At 39.3% G+C, this 21,644-nt stretch overlaps 1 protein-coding gene across 1 annotated transcript in view; it reads right to left on the reverse strand.

Annotated features, from left to right (window-relative positions):
* The window catches only part of LOC122805256 (adhesion G protein-coupled receptor E5-like), a 330,498-nt gene that overhangs the window by 107,780 nt on the left and 201,074 nt on the right, over positions 1 to 21,644 (reverse strand). The window contains exon 6 of the mRNA XM_044075345.1: positions 14,770 to 14,990. Coding sequence (XP_043931280.1) covers positions 14,770 to 14,990 — 221 coding nt within the window. The remainder of the gene's footprint in view (positions 1 to 14,769; positions 14,991 to 21,644) is intronic.

The following is a 21,644-nucleotide window of genomic DNA, read 5'->3' on the forward strand; positions in this document are numbered from 1 at the left end:
TTCTCTTTGGGAAACTACTTACGGAAAATGTTAAGAAAGTTTGTTATATTACATAAGTTTGTTTGCACTGTCTAGCTTGATTATTTTTAGTATATAAGTATAAGAGCCCAAAGGCTGTAGGACTAAATAAGATGGCCAATTTCACATACATTTTTTTGCCTAAAGTGAATAGGGATTTTGTTAGACATACTCAGATTAAATGAAAGAGTTTTGTGACTCCAGATTAAACTATTATTATAAAACACATTATAAATTATTTAAAAGATGTTATGCTATGATATTTTTCAAAGTAATAGCAAAGGGTAAAGAAAACAGAAATGTAAATATGTTGAAGTAAATTATTACAGACCTTTCTTAGCTTACATTACTACGGAGATTTGTTACTGACAACAGGAACATTGGACAAATCACTCTGACAATTAGAGTCTTCATTACAGGCAAGCTGCCCTAACACTGGCTCGGACACTGGTAGTAAATGTGGATTCAGAATGTTCCATTAAAGTGAAAAAGTTGTAGGTTATGATTGACTGGTTCACAGGATTAGATATTTAGGCCATGTTTGGAAGAGTTAAGTGGAACATTTTCAGGTCTTTATTTACTCAGATTGATAGTTATTAAGTGAAAATGTTGTGTAGCAGAAAAATCTGGGAGACTAAACATGGGTCTCATTGATAAAAATATTTCTTCATCCTGACTGGAAAATACACAGGAAAGTTCTGTCTCTTACAGATTCTTGCAGAGTGATTTATGTCTAACATTCAGCTGTGAAACATTCAGCCCTCCCTTAACCTCTACACCTCTGTCACTTGTCTTGTGTATTCAGATAAGACGATGAGGCTTGGGTGTTCGTTTAAGTTGTTTATTATATGCAAACACATCAGGATGGATGACTAGAAGATAAAACCTAAATGAACTGACTGACTGCTACACACATGCTTTCACTCTGGCTGCTCACTCAAAATGGCTGTCTTGCTTGCATGTGCTCAGTACTTATTTGCACTGCCCATGGACTGGGATGGCTCTTAAAGGTACAAAATGCTCTGATCTACATCCTCCCTCTTTGACTATTCTGTCATGCAAATGAAAATGACAACTAGATGAGCATACAAATTATACAGACATATACAAACAATAACAATCATGTCCAGGTTGCCATGTATCTGGGACTACGTCTTGAGATACAACTTGAGCTCGTAAGCAACAGGAAAAGTCAATGGAGAATTTTCTGCTTCAGGATTTTCAGGATACTTTCAGGAACAGGAATGGATGATGAAAATGTTCTCTGGAACAGGAACATTGGACAAATCACTCTGACAATTAGAGTCTCCATTACAGGCAAGATGCTGTAACACTGACTTGGGCATTGGTAGTAAATGATTCTGATTCCACCTGAGTTCCATCGCTTGCGACTCAATGATGTACGATCTCAGTTCCTCACGGAAATGTTTCACAAGTCCTATTTGGTCAAATCCTTTTGTTATCTGCATCCTTACAGTCTCTCCTTCCTTTAATGGATTCAGAGGCTTGCTGGTTTTGTCATAGTAGAACTTTTGGGACAAGCACTTCTTTAGGAGATGAGCTTTTACTACTTTGTGTTTTTACCTCTCAGAATCAACAAATTCTTACTGCTTGGTAGTGTGGTTCTGATTTGTCTTGACATCAGTCTCTGAACAGGTGAACCAAGTCAATTGTCACAAGGAATGTTTCTGATATTAAGCAGATTAAGAAAAACATCAGTATTGTCTCATTAGGATTTCTCCAACAGCTGGTTTGCACTTTGAACTGCATGTTCAGACAAGCCATTAGATAGTGGGTATTCAGGACTAATAGTAAGATGAACAATATCCCATGTTTCAGCAAATCTCTTGAACTCCTGACTTGTAAAATGTGCACCAATGTCAGAAATGACTTTGTGCAGACCACCATGGACAGAAAAATGTCCCTTCAACTTCATAATGGCAGTACTGGACATGAGATTAGGAAGTTGGTCAATCTTGAACCAATTTGAAAAAGAGTTTACCAACACCAAGTAACATTGATCATTCCATTTGAAAATATCTGTAGCTGCTGTCGACCAAGGTAGTTCAGGAATCTGGTTTAGCTGAAGTGGTTCTTTTTGGTGATGCAGTTTAGTACTATTACAAAGCGAACAAGCTGAGAGTTCCTTCTCAATATCTTTTGACATCGAAGGCCAAAATACTAGTTCTCTCACCCTTCTTTTGGTAGAATCAGTTCTTGGGTGACCACGATGCAAGATTTTAATACACTGTTGTTGCAAGGATTTTGGAACAATCACATTTGGACCTTTCATGATGATACAATCTTCCATCAAAATCTCATCTTTGTAAGGAAAATATTGCTGCACATCTATTGATAAACAAGATTGCTTGGACTGCTTTGATGTCAATCCTTGACTAATAAAATGGTTGAGCTTCTAGAGAATTGGATCTGAAAATGTGTGAGTTCTAAGCCTATCAAGACATGTAGAAGAAACATTTCTGACTTCCATGACTTTAAAATCAGGTTTCCCATTTTCATGCTGTTCAGTGCTCTTTTGGGTGATCTGGACAAAGTATCAACAAGATGAAGAAGATAGCCTTTTGTGCAAACCAAGTGGAAACTGTACTTTTACAGTTTTAACATAATGCATTGCAATCTCACATGAGCTAAGTGCATTGTCTTTTTCAAAATAGTAACCAAAGGTTAGTGGTCAGTCTTGATTTGAATAGGTCACTCATAAATATAATCATGGAACTTCAAACATGCAAACACAATTGCCAGGAGCTCATTTTCTGTTTGAGCATACTGCAACTCGGTTTGGGTTAGAATAATGGATGCATAGGCTACTTGTCTGCCCTTTTGAAGAATGACTGCACCAAGACCAAACTCTGAAGCATCACAGGAAAGAGATACAGGTTTGAGAACATCATAATATGTTAAGGTGGGTGGATTGGCAATTTTCTGTTTCAGGATATCGAATGCTCTTTGGTGTTGTTCCAACCAGGACCAGGTTACATCTTTAAATGTCAGCTCTCTTAGCAGTGCTGAAAGCTCACTTAAATCTGGAATGAACTTGCCCAAGTAGTTGACCATGCCAAGAAACTGTTGTAAAGAAGTGACATCATCTGCAGCTGGCATCTCAAGAATTGCAGTTTGCTTGGAAGGATCTGGTCATAAACCTGTACTGGTAAACCACCCACATGTGGTAGACCCACATAAGTAACTTCTTGCAGCCTGAATATACATTTCTGAGGATTCAGCTTAAGATTCATTTCACATGAAAATTCCAGAACTTATCTGAGGTCTCTATCATGTTTGACTTCACCATTGCCTCCTACAAGAATATCACCTACTATAATAGCACGTGGATAAACACAGGAAATTTGTTCCATTGCACATTGAAAGACTTAACTGGCAGAATAATTCTCAAATGGCATTCTCAAAAATCTGAACATTCTAAGTAGTGTACTGAAAGTGGATAGCAATGAAGATTTTCGGTCAAGTAAAATTTGCCAAAATTAACTTTTTGCATCTAAGACAGAAAAATAAACAGTGGCATTTGTCATAAGAGCAGCAACTTCTTCAACTGTAAGCATTGGATGATGAGATCATTTTAGTGCTTTGTTCAAATCTCTTGGATAAATACATATTCTGATATCATCTGAGATTTTCTTATGAGCTACCACCACAGAGAATACCCATTCAGTTGGTTCTTCTACGGTGCAAATTACTTCTAGATACACCATTCTGTCTAGCTCAGCTTTCACTCTGCCTTGCAGGATTACTGGAACTTTCCTTGCTGGTCTGATGACTGGGCTTAACTTGTGGTCTAACTTCATGAAGTACAGAACTGGGAGTTTGCCTAACTTACCTTCAAAAATGTCAGCATAGTCAGAAAATATAGTTTGTGTGAATGTTTTGTTGTTACACATGCTTATATGGTGGACATATCTATGTTACACATGCTTATATAGTGGACATCTCTATGTTACACATGCTTATATAGTGGACATCTCTATGTTACACATGCTTATATAGTGGACATCTCTATGTTACACATGCTTATATAGTGGACATCTCTATGTTACAATGCTTATATAGTGGACATCTCTATGTTACACATGCTTATATAGTGGACATCTCTATGTTACACATGCTTATATAGTGGACATCTCTATGTTACACATGCTTATATAGTGGACATCTCTATGTTACACATGCTTATATAGTGGACATCTCTATGTTACACATGCTTATATAGTGGATGTCTCTATTAAATGAAAGCAGACTCCCATTTTCATACTGTCCTTGAGGTGTAATAATAACTGCACGTGTCTCCTGACTACATAAAACTGCACATCATAACTGTTCGCAGCAGAATAAAATGAAAACACTACTGAGCCTTTGGTTTGGATTTCTTCACCACCATAAGCAACAAGCTTTGCACACTTCACCAGCATTTACTCTAGCAAACATTTCTGCTGACATAACATTGCTGTTTGAACCAATATCAACCTTGAGCTCTGCTGGTCTCCCATTAATCAGAACAGTGCAATACACTTCACTCTTTGCCCACAAATCTATGGCATTGACTGTTTCAATAAGCACAGACACACCATAAACATAAAAAGTAGGGTTGCAGCTTTCTCTTTGATCAACTTGGTTCTTTGAGTGCTATCTTTTAATAAAAGAATGTGCCCCTTTAGATTTACAAAGCCTTTTGAAATAATTTGACTTTTTACATGTGCGGCACTGCTAGCCTAAAGCTAAGCACTTCCCTTATTCAGGCTCATGGCTACGTACACAATTATGACAGTTGACTATGAGGCTAGTCACAGGTTTTGCTGAGTCGACTTCTGCTTTACTGAGTGTGCCATGGGTTTTACTGTAGCTGCTCTGGGTTTTGCTGAAGGGAACACACCCTTAGGCCTGTATCTTTTAACTTCATGCTGCATACTGCTATCAATGTAAGCACTGGAAGGCACTGGAATCATGCTTTTCTCATTTGTAAGCATATTTGTGTGCTTTTCTATAAGCTCATATATATGCCAAATCTCTATGGCCTTGTTCAAAGTTAAATCATTGTCTCAAAGCAAAATCTTTCAACACTACATCATCTTTAATGCCACACACAAGCCTGTCTTTTATCAACTTATCTCTTAGATCCTCAGATCTGCATGTTTTTGCCTTATTTCTCAAATCAATTACATATGCTGCAAAAGTTTCATCAGGGTTTTGATCTCTTGTATATAATGTGTGCCTTCTCATTGTAATATTCATTTGGGGGTTGCACATTTCTCTAAATTTATGTTTTAAGCACACAGGGTCTTCCCACATTTCAGCCGGTACCACAATATGGCATTCTTGCCCCTCCCCTGCAAACAGAGCAGGTGAATACACAAATGAATGCTCCCTTTCAATGGCTTCTGAATCAGCTAGATGTATCTTCGCCTTTATCAGAAAAAGCAGCCTGTATGAAAATATCATACTCTTGCTCAAACATTCTCCAATTTTCAGCAAAATTATTATCAAACACAAGTGGAGCAGGTCTATGAAATCCTTCTGCCATGCCAACAAATTGCCCCTAAACAGAGTACAGACTTGGTCTTTGTAATTATGTCAAACACACACACCAGGTACTTGAAAAATATTCGGCTGCACACTAATCTCTTTGAAATCACTGTATTCTGCACACACTTGCCAACGCTCTGCACACTTCAGGTACTTTGAATAGCTTTAGTTAATGTGAAAAAGAAGCACATAACAAAAAAATATATATTTTCCCTTTTTTATATATTTTCTGCAGTTCAGAAGTTATTTCAAGCATTTTTGTAAGCATTTTGAGCATTTTTAGTAATATATCATAGTTTCAAACATATTGTTTAATCAGAAATTCATTTTGAGCCTTTAGAAAGCTTTGTTTTATATTTCTTGAGTAAAAAATCATTTAAATGAGTTTTAGTATCTGCAATTAGCTTTTGGACCTGTTTGTGAGTCGTTTGAGCATCAGATAATTAATTTCTGTATATTCCTCCAATTGTAACTGCGTGCTTTATGGTTTTGAAGAAGTTTTATTTTGGAACCAACTTCTGACATAATGTTGCTTGTCTTGTGTATTTAAATAAGATGATGAGGCTTGGGTGCCCATTTAAGTTGTGTATTACACACAAACATATCAGGATGGATGATTGGAACATAAAACTTAAGTGAACTAATTAACTGACTGATGGCCACACACACACACACACACACACACACACACACACACACACACACACACACACACACACACACACAAAAACGCACACACATGCTTTCCCTCCGGCAGCTCACTCAAAATGGCACTCTTGTTTGCATGTGCTCAGAACTTATATGTATATGCCCACGGACTAGAATGGCTCGTAAAGGTACAATACGCACTCTGATCTACTACCATCACAACATAAATAGCTTCACAGACACTCAAACTAAAGACCTGACTCTCCGGCAACAAAAAGTACCACGACAAAGGTTAGATTTATTACTCAGTGCTTTGCCTGTTTCTGGAATAGTCCATTTCATGTCATTACTTCCTCCGAGGAAAACACTGATGGTTAGATACTTGTCTGGAAACTCAGGAAAGAGTTGTCCTATGAAGCTGGTTAATGGTAAGTTGATTATTGTCCATGAACTGACTCTGCCTTGTAAACTCAATGAATCTAATATAGGAAAATGTTCCAGAAGCTAAGAGATGTTCATATGGAAGCAGAGTGGCAATGCTGCACTAGTCTGAATGCTGTGTATGTTATACTTACTCTTGACGAACGAGAAACTGCCGGGTGCGTAATGTCCAAGCAGAATAGGAATACAAAATATTTGAGGGCTGTAGGCCTGGCTTGACAGAGGTAGCATAGAAATACTATAGACTATGCTTAACCAGGTAGAAGACAAAAACAAAACTTACACTCTGGGCAGAGGGAGGGCAAAAATGATACAGCTAATGCTGATATGCAGAAGTACTGATCAGTAATTTACAAATAGGACTATTCAATAAAGAAAAAGAAGGGAGACAAGATCATTAAAAATCAGTGACAGTCAAAAATAGATATGCACTTCTTAGCTGGCTGCTGAATGTGAGGACTAAGACAGTAAAGCAGATTAAAGATTTGTGACCTTTTCCTTTATTAGGACATGTTAGAGATGAAGGTCATAAAAAAAAGAAAAAAAAAGTGAAGAGCAGGCATCTGATGTAGGGTACTGTGCATGACATGTTTTGGCATAAACAAGAAAAGTAGTTTTGGTTTGCATACATTATCTGAATCTTTCATTCTAAACTTTATATAAATGCTTAAAATGACCACTTAAGATAAAATAATACAAATATAATGAAAGAACAGGGTGACAGATTGCAATAAGTGTAATATAAATCTAATAAAAGTAAACACATATATTCTATTTTTTAAATCTATCAATTTCAGTTAAGATCTACTGTTTATAAACATGTTACTATAGAAATCCCCTAAAGGAGACTTCCATCTTGGACACGTATCAGGGAAGATACTAAATTAAACAGGAATGCTGCCATGTATTGAAAGAGCAGTCACCTGAATTTTCCAGATGAGTTGGGGAAATGAGCATTAGACATATAAATAGTGCATGCCATGTAATCTAGAGTTAGATCTGATGAAGCCCAGTTAACTGCAAAAGTCTTCATCTATTTAACATTGTTTCTTTTCAATAAAGAAGTATCAGTTTTATTTATTTATTTATTTATTTCCAAATTGATGACCGGGGAGTCCACTGGGCCCAGGGAGCCCATTTTCAGTGGAGGCCTGGAGAGAAAAGCTCCACAATACAAAATACAGTAAAGATACAAAATACAAGTAAAACTACAAAATGCAAAATACAAATACATATGCAAATCAAAGAAAAATATTTACATTAATAACATCAGAAAATCAATCATAATTATGTCATGAACATTAATAAGTTTGAAGCCATGTTTATAATAACCTAGTGGAACAAGCAATAATCCAAGATGAAGAATGGTTGCTATTTAAATAGGTAGATTGTTGGTGTGCAGTATCAGTTCATACACGTTAAAGAAAGTTAGTATAAAGTAGATGGAATAAAGCTTAGAGATAATAGGGTTAGGAGAGTTAGGAATAAAGATGCATTTTAATGTTTTCCACTTTCTGCGTTGTTCTTAGGGTAGGGGGAAGAGAATTCCATTTTTGGCTAAGGAAAAAGAAAGGAGTAGTTGTCCCACTGAGTGGTTAGATTTATGAATGCTAATTAAGTTTTGGTGTTCAGATCTGAGAGTTCTATTTGGAACGTAGGTGGGAAGGATGTTTGTGAGAGTGGGGCATTTGGTAGGATTGAAGAATAGTATTTGAGCTGTGATAAGTTGGAGGTAATCCAGATAGTTTGGAAGTTCTAGCCAATTTAGAGAGTGGAGGGCAGCACACACACACACACACACACACACACACACACACACACACACACACACACACACACACACACACACACACACACACACACACACACACACACACACACACACACACACACTTTAAACAAGTTAGAAGTGTTTGATTATTCTGAAGTCTCAGATGAGCTTGTCTACAGTTAATGATTCTTTTTTTTCCGTACCTCAAAGAGTCTTACCCAGCAACAGTTATTTGTATATATAAAATATAAAATTAGTAAAGATATTCTGAAAAATTTCAATATAAATGCATTAAATATACAGCTATTATCAAAATTTTAAATTTGTCCTGAATGGCACAATGTACATTTCAAAACTGAAAGACTACATATGTATGAAAGGAATTAGGAAAAACAAGGAATCAACAAATGTGTTGCTTATGTGACTTAGTTTACATATAAGGAAGTGGCAATATAATCAATCAACAGTGTAGCAACAGATTTCCTGTAATGCCAAGCAGTGGGGGACAACATACACACTTCCATGGAATAGTTCAGAATACTTCATCTTTATACAACAATGTATGGCAACAAATAATCTTAATCAGCAAATGTCATGATAGTGGGCACAGATGTATGCCACAATTTAATTTGTTATTGTACCATGCATGAGTCCTGGCCCATGAAATACTTCTGGGTTGTTTCATTGTCATGGCATATTAAATAGTGCACAGTGTATTCAGGACAAGTAAAAAATGCAAAATGCAGAAGAATGCTGTTTTACTGTTCATTCTGGAACCAGTCTTTGTAAGATTAACAGTCCTGATTAAAAATGAAAAAGTACATGAAACACGACTCTGTTTACTATGATGCTGTTGTTCTAGCAATACCCAATGTTCTTTGCATGCCTACTGCTTTTAGTATTTCAGCAGGTAGTGTGCAATATGGGCATTTCTAAGAAAGAGAGAAATTAAACTATATTTTCAGCATCACACCCATGTGAACATATGCAGCCCTGTGCATTAATATGGCAATATTCTATGCATTGTGTCATCAGGAAGTTATTATGTAGGAAATGTACAGTGACATGACTGCATACAAACAACTATGTCAACCCTGAAAATTTAAAACTATAACTTCAATGTGCTAACATTATTATTTCCATTCAGTCTGATCTATTGATGCCGTTATTTTACAGCTTTTGGAAAAACATACAGTGTTACATATGAACTTCATCCCATCCAGATGATGGGCAAGTGAACTATTTTTCATCTGTTATTCTCCTCCAAAGGACTTCAGTTTTATATCTCCTGAACAGCCTTATTCCATATGAGTAAGAGGTTCATATAGGTTCATAGATTCATAGGTAAGTACTAGGCTAGCTGCCCTTGCAGGCCATTTTAAACCTAGCCACTTTCACTTTTTGTGCTCAGAGTAACATGTCCCATTTGACTATAGAATGGCATTACCGATCCCATGGTCAATAGTTATACATTACCCCTAACAAGATTAAATGGGATCATACCACAGATAATTTGAAGGGACTCATGCATGAGATAAAGCATTTAGGAGCTGCTTCTGTCCATTAGTTGTACAGGGGTCAGTAATGAGGTACATTTTCTGTTTCCCATACATAGATCTAAGCTTCACTTAAATATGGACAGGCATTAACTTTGTTTTATGTGGATGAGGAGTCTGTTCCAGAGCAGTGGTATCCTCTGCAAGATGCACTTGTGTCTCTAAACCCTGATGCTGCAGATGAAGTTTAGATCCCTAGACTGAATGCATCTGATGCCATTTAACCTGCTGATGTGAATAAATCCATCAGTAAAGGGTTGGAGGATGCCCTGTGTGCCAGACACAGGTCACCTCTTAGCAGTTTAGGCCTTGTATCCTTTTAAGGTATCTCTATAGGTATTCTAGCAGTTTAGGCCTTGTATCCTTTTAGTAAGGTATCTCTATAGGTATTCTAGCAGTTTAGGCCTTGTATCCTTTTAGTAAGGTATCTCTATAGGTATTCTAGCAGTTTAGGCCTTGTATCCTTTTAGTAAGGTATCTCTATAGGTATTCTAGCAGTTTAGGCCTTGTATCCTTTTAGTAAGGTATCTCTATAGGTATTCTAGCAGTTTAGGCCTTGTATCCTTTTAGTAAGGTATCTCTATAGGTATTCTAGCAGTTTAGGCCTTGTATCCTTTTAGTAAGGTATCTCCATAGGTATTCCAGTTGTTGCATGTGTCTGGACAGCTAAGTACAAAAGGGGGTATTACATTCAATAACTGGCTTAATGAGGGCTGAGTAAAGGCAGGCAATGATATATTTAGGTCTAGACACAGTCCCTTTATGTATCAACTATGCAATATATAAGGGCTTTCTTACATCAATAGACACATGTTGGTCTAAAGTTAGGCTACTATACATATAAGTTCACAAATTCCAAACAATTGGGTCAACACTTATGGGTGTATTGTCAATATAGTAGCTCCCTGTGGTAAATGAGTTCCCAAAATATACAATAATGCATTTTTTTGCATTTAGTTTCAGTCCATGACTTTGGCACCAGTTATTCATTTGGGACAAACGCAGGATGGCTAAATCATTTCAGGATTCAATAAATTATCTTAGCTTGCAGTCATCTGCACACATTTTCAGACAGAGTCCTTTGGTATTGGCTTTTACTTCAGAAAAGTAGATACCAGACAGAAGAGGTCCCAACACACAACCCTGGGGGACGCCACTAGTGACTGGTCTCTTAGTGGAGGTAACTTAACCTAGTTGGATTATCTGTATCCTATCCATGAGCCAGTTGGCAATCCAGTGTGTGACAAATGAGTTTATTCTCAGTTTGTTTAGCTTATCTACTAGGCCTGAGTGGGGAATTGTGTCAACATTTTGGCCAAATTGAGGTATGTGGTGTGTTTTGTCTTCATTCATTGCTTTGGTGACCTTTTCCAAAAAGATCTACCAGGTTGAGTAAGCATGACCTACCCTTGATGAATCCAAACAGGTATTGACCTGTATTCACTTGGTGCAAAACTTGTATGGAAGCTAAGATTCAACTGTGTTGTTAGAGGTGTGATTAAATCATGTTTCATGCTATTTAGGATGCATCTAGGGATATTGTCAGGCCCTATCATTTCAGTATTTTTAGCTTTTTATAGCACTTTTAAGACTTGGTCTTTTGTGATAGCTGGAGGATAGCCAGTTTCAGGTGTATCTTAAGGAACAGACAGAGGGAAGAGAAGGCTAAAGTTACAGTTAAGTTTATTGGCCAGTAGGTTCACTATATCTTCTGCCTCACTATAAGTAACGCTGTCCACAATCAGTTTAGTTTTCTTAGACTGAAGGACTTCTGAGTAATAAACTAAGTTCAGAGGCACCTGAAGTTGATGAAGATGGGGGGGGGGGGTGGAGTGGTGAGAGGGGCACTTAGTGATATAAAAAATGCAATTTTTAAAAATATTTACTACCACAACATAGATTCACTTGAGGACATTTTAAGCTTAGCCAGTTTCCCTGTTGGTGCTTGAATTAACATTTCTTGATTGGTCTTAACTATCCTGTGGCTATTAATTGTATATTAGCCCTAGTGAGAATAAATGTGATCATACTATAGATAATTTGAGGGGACCCAGATAAAGGATGCAGCATTTAGGAACTGCCTCTATCCATTAGAGGCATGAGGGGCAATCCTGGAGTACATTTTCTATTACCCATCTTTAGATCCAAGTTGCATTTCAATATGGACAGGGATGAGCTTTGTTTTACTTGAATGGATAGTCTGTTCTGGAACAGTGGTAGTCTCTGTGATATATATCCATCTCGCCACAATATTCGGTTTAGATACCTGGACTAAGTATTTCTGATGCCATTTGACTTTCTGATGTTCGGTAGGTACATCTGTATTAGGTCGGAGGATGCCCTGTATGCCAGACATGTCAGCTCTAAACACTCTGTAGGATACTGAGTATAGTGCTAAATCTTTGAGGTGGTTCATGCAAGACCTATTGTTTAGGACTTGTATCCTTTTTGTAAGGTATCTCTATGAGTATTCCAATTGTTGCATGGGTATGGACAAATACATGCCAAGGTGGGCATTATACAAAAATGACTGACCTAATGAGGACTTTGTAAAAGGGGACAATAACATCGCTAGATCTAGTCACAATCAATTTGTTTATATGCTGTGCAATAAAAAAATACTTTCTTATGACTCTGGGCACATGTTGGTCAAAAGTTAGGTCACTGTACACACAAGTTCCCAAATTCCAAACAACTGGGTCAGTTCTCAGGGGACATTGTCAATTTGGCAGTTCCCTGGAGTAGATGACTTCCCAAAGGATATGATAATGTATTTCTTGGAGTTAAGTTTCAATTCATGATTCTGGCACCAGTTATTTTTTGGACAAACCTTCCTGCATGATGGTTAAGTCATTTGGTGACTCAGTAATTTCTCCTAGCTTGCAATCATCTCAAACTTAGTCAGCAAAAGCCCTTTGGTATTTACCTTTACTTTTGAGATGTGTATGCCAAACAGAAAAAGTCTCAGCACTGAACCCTGGGGGACTCCATTGGTGACTGGTCTCTTCCCCTATTTTGATTTCATGCATCCTGTGAGCAAGGATACATGTATGTATTCTTTGATTCACCTTCCTGACTGTATTAAATTATATTCCTTGTATAATACAGCACCATTTGTTAGAATGTGTTTTAAATTTGTAGTTTGGAACAGTCTTTGACAGTCTTCTAGTAAGCAATGAAACAAAATGTATGAACCAGTAATGACAAAACTACCCATTTCAGAAAATTTCAACCATAAAAGGCCATTCAGACTTCTGTCATTACAATCCACCAATATCAGTAAATATGCAATATTTCTGCAGAAATAAGTCATCTAAGTAATTCCACATTAAAGGGATCTGTAACTAATGAAGAGGTTGCTCCTTGCAAACAATTTTATATTTCTTTGTTTCATCTTCAAATAAAGTGCCTATTGCCCTTGAAGAATAAATCGCCTATGCTACATTAAAAAAAATAATGATAAGCTTTTAAATTTGCAATGGGGAATGGATGGCAAACTGATAACAGAAACATAGTTACTAGGTAACTCCTCCAAAAGGACATTCATAGGACTGCAACAGCCACTCCCTTTACAAACAGTACTGTATCAGTGATCCATCTGCATACTGTGGAGTAGAATCACAGCCTTCTGCATCAAAAGCAAGTATACTACCTGTTGTGCTACTAACAATGCAAACAGCTTAGTATAAGTAGCACTAAACCTCTCTTCCCCTGAAGCTCTCAGCTCCTTGTAAAATCCACTTGACACTCAACTAAATCTCTCAGCTTCACAGCACAAGAAATCTGGAAAAAGCCAACATTTATTTGGGGGGGGGCAAAGGCCCATCACCAGAGACACATTTTAAATATTGCTTGTATAATCTTAGAAAGTTGCTAAAATAAAGTGTCATGTGTTACCATGTGTTTCCTGAAAGTTAGGAAGACTGAAACTTAAAGGGCTATCATTCTTTAGTGAATTCAGTTCTCAATGATTTGCCAGAAAAACACAAATTTTAAGAGGAACAGACCAAAAGTATGAGCCAAATATTCTGTGAAAATCTGGACAGTTGAGAGCTATGCAACTCCCTGAATCACAAGTGGTGGTATGGGTAGAGAATTCAGGTTCTTGTTTGAGCCTGAGTAACACTAACTACCAGGTACATTTTACACACACACACACACACACACACACACACACACACACACACACACACACACACACACACACACACACACACACACACACAGGAGCAGTATAATTCCTGCAAATAAAAGAACAAAACTCTCCTTAATGACATGACTCTGGCTCTGGCAGCACCAGCAGAACAGCGGCAGCATAACTCCTGTAACACAGAACAATAACAGAACAAGAACAGCTAGTTTAGTTTAACTTCTGCGCGTGAATCCATGTTAGCATGAAAACCCCACTTCATTAATTTTTCCCAACAGGTCTTGCAGCTGTAAAAGTGGGGGGTCCCCCTCCCCCTCCCCCTGGCTCTATGGTTCCAGCACCCATGACTAAGTTTTAACTTCATAATCACAAGCATATTTTGAAAAAATATAACTACCTCCAGTGTACTTATTATATTTGCTTTCTATGAAGTATTATATTTTCTTACTAAGACAACATATAATATGCCTCATACAGACTGAATACTATACCATTCCTACAGGGTACCAAAGGGATGATCAAAAGCAAAACTTAACTCATATGGCATTTAAAAGATTATATAACTATACAGCACTAACAAATTTATACAGTAAATAAATAAAACATTAATTGGGAGAAAACATTCTACTTACTATTTTTTGGTGCCATATCCTTTGGCATTTATGGATGCTGACAGAATTACAATTACTAAAGGCAGGCCATAACCAAATGCAAACATGTATTTCTTTTTCAGACTGTTTGTACTAAAGACCTCAACTACCATAAGGTAGAGCTGAACTCCTTCGAGGCACATCCAGGAAAAAGTAGCCAAAAAGAAGTAATGCAATAATCCTGCAACTACACCGCATCCAACCTGAAGGAAAAATAAAATAATATTTCATACGTCCCATTTCATTTTGGTTTCATCAACAATACAATAAATATCAGATTTCACTATCAGTTTTACGATAATTGATTTTTGAAGAGTAGCAGTGGAAGTGCATCTTTCTGAACAGACAGCAACTTTCTTTCTGAAAATAATGTTCTTTAAAGTTTCTACTTGCATGAATATGCACAGATCAGTATGAACTGCAGAAACAGATGGCAGTTTTGTTCAGTACCACCTCTGTACTGCATCTGTGTTTGAGACATGCCTGCACTGCTATCGCTGGCTCGGTATGTTTATAACTCAATAACATAAAGAGTGTTTAGGACGTGCCTAAGGTACTGGCTCTAACAGACTCCATACAGCTATGCCTCACTGGAGGCCTTTATCACTGGAATACTTCTAGCTACAGTTTAGCCCAAAACATCATATGAAAATAATATGCATTTTCCTTCCAAAGGTTGTCAGTACATGTACCAATCAGCATCAGGTATGTGAAACAGGTTAATGCTGACAACAGTTTGAGGCAATCTGCAGTGTTTGTTAATCAGTAATAAATGTATGCATAATGAAGTAACTGTCTGCCTGCTAAGCATTATGCCGACTTCCGGTACAAGCTTAGTACAGTGTTTTAAACAGATACTAGACCAAACATCCTATAAAGTACATATACTGCTACTATTGTTTATATTATTTATTTATTTTTTTTGGATGGACATGTGCCTGTGGTTGAACTTAATCATCTAACCCCATTTACGTAAACATCTTATCCAATTTTATTACAATCATGCCTATTGTTTAACTAACATGTAAAGTGACAGAATTGAGGCCATAATTTATGGGTTGTGGAATGGAGTATATGTTCATAGGTTCATAGGTTCATACTAGGCTATCTGCCCTAGGGCATTTATAAGCCTAGCCAGAGTGTGTGTGGCTTTCATCACCCCTTAGGATGAGAATACTATACCCATTAGTTTGCTGTGCCTCTGTCCAGCAGTGACACAGAGATGATTCCCGGGGTAAACCTACGATCTCCCATCCACTCGTCAAGATTTCTGTTGAACAGAGTCAGTGAGGGGCTCTGCCTCACATGGACTGGGATTCTGTTCCATAGTGTAGGGAGTCTCTGGGTGATGAATCTGTCCCTCCAGCATGTCCTATTTATATCCGTGTTGAGGTTTAAGTCTCTTGCTCTTGTGGCTCTGGTGGAGCATGTCCATTAATTCCGGGTTGGACATGGCCTTGTATGTCAGGCACAGATCACCTCTGAGCAGATGGTATGCGACTGAATAGAGCTGGAGTTTCTTCAGTCGGGCAGCGTATGACATATGTTTGAGCCTTTTTATCCTTTTGGTGTGGAACTTTTGGGGTCTTTCCAACTGCTGCAGGTGTCGGGTAAGGTATATTCCGAATGGGGCATTGTTCTCAATCATTGGTCTGATAAGTGAAGAGTACAGGGGTACAATGACCTCTCCTGATCTGGATGTGAATCCCTTCATGATCAGGTGAGCAATGTAGAAGGTCTTCCTAACCACTTTGGCAATGTGAGTGTCAAAAGAGAGGTTACTGTCAACTTGGGTCCCCAGGTCCCTGATAACTTCTTCCGTGTTTAATGGATTACCACCTATGTGGTAATTAGGGGTTACCTTGTTTTTCCCAAAGGGTATGACTATACATTTTTGGCATTTAGCTTAAGGCCATGGCTCTGGCACCAGTTATCCATTTCTATGAGACCTCTCTGGAGGATGTCTGTGTCTGATGGAGTGTCAGTTATGGTGCCCAGTTTGCAGTCATCTGCAAATTTTGTCAGCCACAATCCCCCTATGTTTGCCTGCACTTCAGAAAAATAAATGCCGAACAAGAGGGGGCCCAGGACTGAGCCCTGTGGGACACCGCTCGTGACCGGCTTAGAGTCTGACATGGCACCAGCAACTCTAACCCTGTGGGTTCTGTCCCTGAGCCAGTTTGCAACCCATCTTGTGACATATGCATTTACATCTAAGCTGGTGAGCTTTTCTATGATGCCCGAGTGGGGTATTGTGTCGAACACTTTTGCTAGGTCAAGGTAGGCTGTGTGAACTGCCTTACCCTCATCAATGGCCTTAGTGACTGTTTCGAAAAAGTCGACCAAGTTCAAGAGGCAGGATCTGCCCTTGACAAAGCCCAATTGGGTAGGATCCAGTGTCTGTAGGTCCCCAATGTCTTTATTTATGAGTTCCATTATGATCCTCTCCATAGCTTTGCAGACAAGGCTCGTCAAGCTTATGGGGCGGTAATTTCCAGGGTCCACAGAAGCACCGCCTTTGTGGAGTAGGACCACAGTTGCCGTACGCCATTCTTTGGGTACGTATCCTGTAGTAAGGCTAAGATTAAACAGCAGCCTTATGTGTGGGTTTAGTTCCTCATTGAGTTCGTGTAACACACAGCCGGGGACATCGTCCGGTCCCATTGATGCTGAGTTTTTTGCTTTAGAGAGAGCAGCTCTCACCTGGGCATCTGAGATGTTTGGGAGGCTAGACTCTGGTGGGATAGATATTTCTCCTTTTGGAGGGGAGAAATTTGCACTGAACCTGTCTGCCAGTATGTTGGCAATGTCTGTGGGTTCAGTGATTTTTGTATCATTTTGGACTAATTCTGAGCATATCTGGGAGTTTCCACCCAGGTTTCTAACATAGCTAAAGAAGGCCTTATGATTGTCTTTTGTGTCTTTAGCGATTTTTCTCTCAAAGTTGGCCTTGGATGATTTTATGAGTGATCGTAGTTTTTTGCTAGTATTGATCAGAGATGCCTTCCCTTTTAGGGATTTTGCTCTGTCATGTAGTAGCTTTCTCCTCTTGTTGTAGAGTTTGTTTATGGCTGGGGTCCACCAGACCGGGCGCCTGCCTTTGGTGGAAAGGGTCTTGATTTCATTAGGGATTGCTTGATCCATACATTCCTGGAGGTGCTCGTAGAAGGCATTTGTAAGGGTTTCAGCAGCGTGGGTTGTGGTTTCCACTGGCTTGGGGGCCTTGAAGGATACCACTCCAGTCTTAAGAAGTGTGAAGTTTGCTTTTGAGAAGTTCTTCACTGAGGTCTTTTTTGTTGGGGTTGGGGGCGGGATGTGGATCTCCAGTGAGATTAATGTATGGTCTGATCTCACCAATGAGGGATATACTTCTGGTGTGGAGCATTTTGTCCCCATGTTTGTGATGATCAGGTCTAGTATATTTTCTCCTCTTGTGGGAATGGTGACTAGTTGTTCCATAGCATTTGAGTTTATGAACTCCAGGAACCTTTGGGCTAGGGTGTTGGGGCTTGAGTAATGTTCCCAGTCTATGTTTGGGTAGTTGAAGTCACCCAATATGATGGTGTTTGGAGAGACATTCATACTCTCCAGTGTCTTCAGGAAGGCTGTGTGGGTTTCCTGAGTTTGAGATGGTGGTCTGTAGCATGCTACAAACTGTAGGGCAGTTTTACCTATGGTTAATTGCACCTGGATGGTCTCCGATGCTTCGTGCATTGCCACTAACCTGGAGGCGTGGGTATCCTTTATGAATATGGATACTCCCCCTCCTTTTGTGGTTCGGTCCAGATTTTGGGGCGGAGCATGATATGAGGTATAACCTGATAGTGCTGGGGTGCTCTCAGGAGCCTTGAACCAGGTTTCAGTCACAGCACAGACATCGATGTTCTCCATACTGAGGAGGGCTTTGAGGGTGTGCATCTTGAGGTTTAGACTTCTGGCATTGAGCAGTATTACCCTTAGTTTTTTTCCATTTTTGTTTTCTAGGGCGGTAGGTTTATCATTTGAGCCTTGCCTTAAAAAGGCACTATGGGGGTGGCAAGAGCCTTTGCTAATATCCGGAAGCCCAGGGGTGACAGGCGCAAGCCATCCCTTGTGAAGCAGCGTGGCTTGTCAAGCATGTCATCCCAGGCAGACAGACATTGGATCCCCTTAGAATGACACCAGTAATTAAGCCAATTATTAAAGCTGATCATTTTGTCTCTGTATTGTGGCATCATTCTTGGTGAGGGTAGGATACTGCTCAGGGTCAGGGTCATACCAGCCTAGGCTACATAATCTGAGAGCTCCTCTATGTCTCTTTTCATGTAGTCCAGGGAGGTTCGTCTCAGGTCGTTCACACCAGCATGGACAATGACTGAGTCATACTTGTACTTGCTGTGGAGTGACCTGAGTGCTTGTGTAATGTGGCGGATTCTGGTGCCCGACAGGCAGCTTACTGTGATCTTTTCCTTGTTCAGTCTGGTGAGTAGGACGTCAGTGTGTCTGACTATGGAGTCACCTATAACAAGTGTCTGGCATTGTGTTTGGCCTTAAGGGCTGTGACTGTTTAGCACACTGACTTTGAGAGCTATGTGCTGCATGTCTTATGTCTTGAGGTGGCAGTTGCTTGGGTGTCTGCTTTGGAGGCCTCTGTAGTTTTGGTAGATTTTTTATCAGTGCCTCCGAGTATGCCTTTGTGTGTTTATGTGTTTGTTTTGCAGTTGTGATAGTTCTATGTGAAACTGGGTTTGTGGTGTGCGTGGTTTCCTTCTCCTCCTGTCTGGTCTTGACAGTCCTGAGTTGAGAGAGTTCAGCCTCCAGTTTGGCTATATAGTTGCATCTCTCACATGTATTTGTGTTTTGTGGGAGAAGGAGTAGGTTGTCTGTGTACATGATGCAATTGTAACATTGCCTCAAGATGCCAAGATTCACCAGCTGAACAGGAGAGGATGCTAGCAACTGACCCTTCGACATGCTAGAAAAAGTGAAAAAGTTTGCTGTGTAACTGAGTCAGAAGGGACCCATAGGGAAATGGGTACTCAAGGGGATTCTAGGCTAATGTAGTACTTTGTTTAGTATATAAGTACTTTACCTATATAAAAATGCTTTAGGAGCAAGTGCTGAGCTTTTGAGATAGAGAATAGACTGTTTAGATTGCAAGTAGAGAAGTTCTAAGAGAAAAATTGAAGAGCAGACTTTACGGAGCCAGAAATAGTTTAACCTTGTTTAACCGGCGCTGCCCAATGGTGGTCTATGGGCAACTCTGCGCTAAATCACGCAAAAGCGAGCTAAAGTGGGCTTTATAGCAGGGGATTGAAAAGAGCTAGGAATTGACCCAAAATGGCCAATAGACTACAATTTTCTGGCTGGAACCACTGCTCTAGGTACAAATAGGCTGCTCAGTGCTCCCCACTCCCACTGGTGAACAAAGAAACTTCCCTTTATCCAAATAAGGATAGGGAATAGCACAGGGACCAAGCCAAAGCCCAGAGATCAGCAAACTCTGAAGACTGGACTATTCTAGTTCAGTAAGGTGGGAAAACAAGATATTTTTTTGCAGAAAACAGAGGAAAAACAGACAGGATGGTTAACTTCTACCTATGTCGCAGTTGTAGGAGGGCATTGTCACAAAGGGGGTTTCAGTCTGTAGGCATCACTGTACACAGACAAGCCAGAATACTGTTGTGTGCTTGTAAAGTGCAGTCCTGCAGAATACAACATAGTAGGTACCCTTGTGTGCTGAGCTCTGTAATGGGAATAAATAGCACACTGTCACTCCCAGCAGGCAGGTAGAGCTAGCTTTAGGCACATTGTCTGGTCCACTCTTTTTAACCCTCTAGGCTGAGGCTCACCTGTGAAGCCCAGCTATCATCACAATAGTAAAATCTCTGCAGGGCTGTGCAGACTATTGGCACCCAATGTCTCAGAAGCAGCACGATGTACTTCTCAAGCTGCAGTCTGGATACATAAGTGAGTACATTGTAACTACTGCACACACAGTGAGAAAAGTTCAGACGTCTGATGGTAGCAAGACTTCGTGGCCTTACATATTGGAAGAATTCTAGCTTGCTCCTGCTGTAGTACATACTTAAAAACTAGGGCAAGTGGGTTATTTTCTCCAGAGAAATGCCACAAGCTGTTGCAGCCTTATGGGTCCTACTGACTATGACTGTGGGTAGGTAACTGGGCAAATCGACAGATTATACTATTCTTTGTATTAGTTTTGAGTACTGTAAACAGGCACAGGTGATGAAACATAAAATAACTGGATGTTTTAGCCCCTATTTTTTCTGCATATTTAGAACTACTTTTAGTGAGAAAAGTGGGAGAGAGATACTCAGGGTCAAGCATAGGTTGTTCAGACATGTAACTGCTTCCTGGTATAACCATTGGCAGAGGAATTTTGACAGTGTCTCACTGTTGCCACGTTACTGCATTTCAGTAGTGTATATTTTGCAGCCATCTCGCCTTACTCAGACTTTCTTCTATGCTGCAGTGCACACCTTGGAGGTTGTTATCTGCAAAGATGGGTACATTTGCAGTTAGAAAGAGAGAGAGAGAAAACATTTTTTTAAATATTGTAATCACTCTCATTGTGTCATTTAGTTCTGCTCATGTGTGTGCTTTTGTAGTATTTTCACTCACAGAGTTAAAGTGAGGTCACTTGTCCTAGACAATGCCATGAATGTCGTCTCACTCAACCAAAGTGCAGGACCAAAAAAATCCATATCTCTCCTCATGTCTGCTCTAGTCACAAGCTGCTCTAGTCATTTTCATTCAGTTACTTTTTGCTACATTGTATAAATAAAAGTACTGCTATTCTTGCAGAAGTCATTGTGCAAACACAGCAAAGAGCTATTATGTATATACATAACAGC

Source organism: Protopterus annectens, chromosome 6.part1 (genome assembly GCF_019279795.1).
Source record: "Protopterus annectens isolate FY-2018-M chromosome 6.part1, PAN1.0, whole genome shotgun sequence".
NCBI classification, from domain to species: Eukaryota; Metazoa; Chordata; order Ceratodontiformes; family Protopteridae; genus Protopterus; species Protopterus annectens.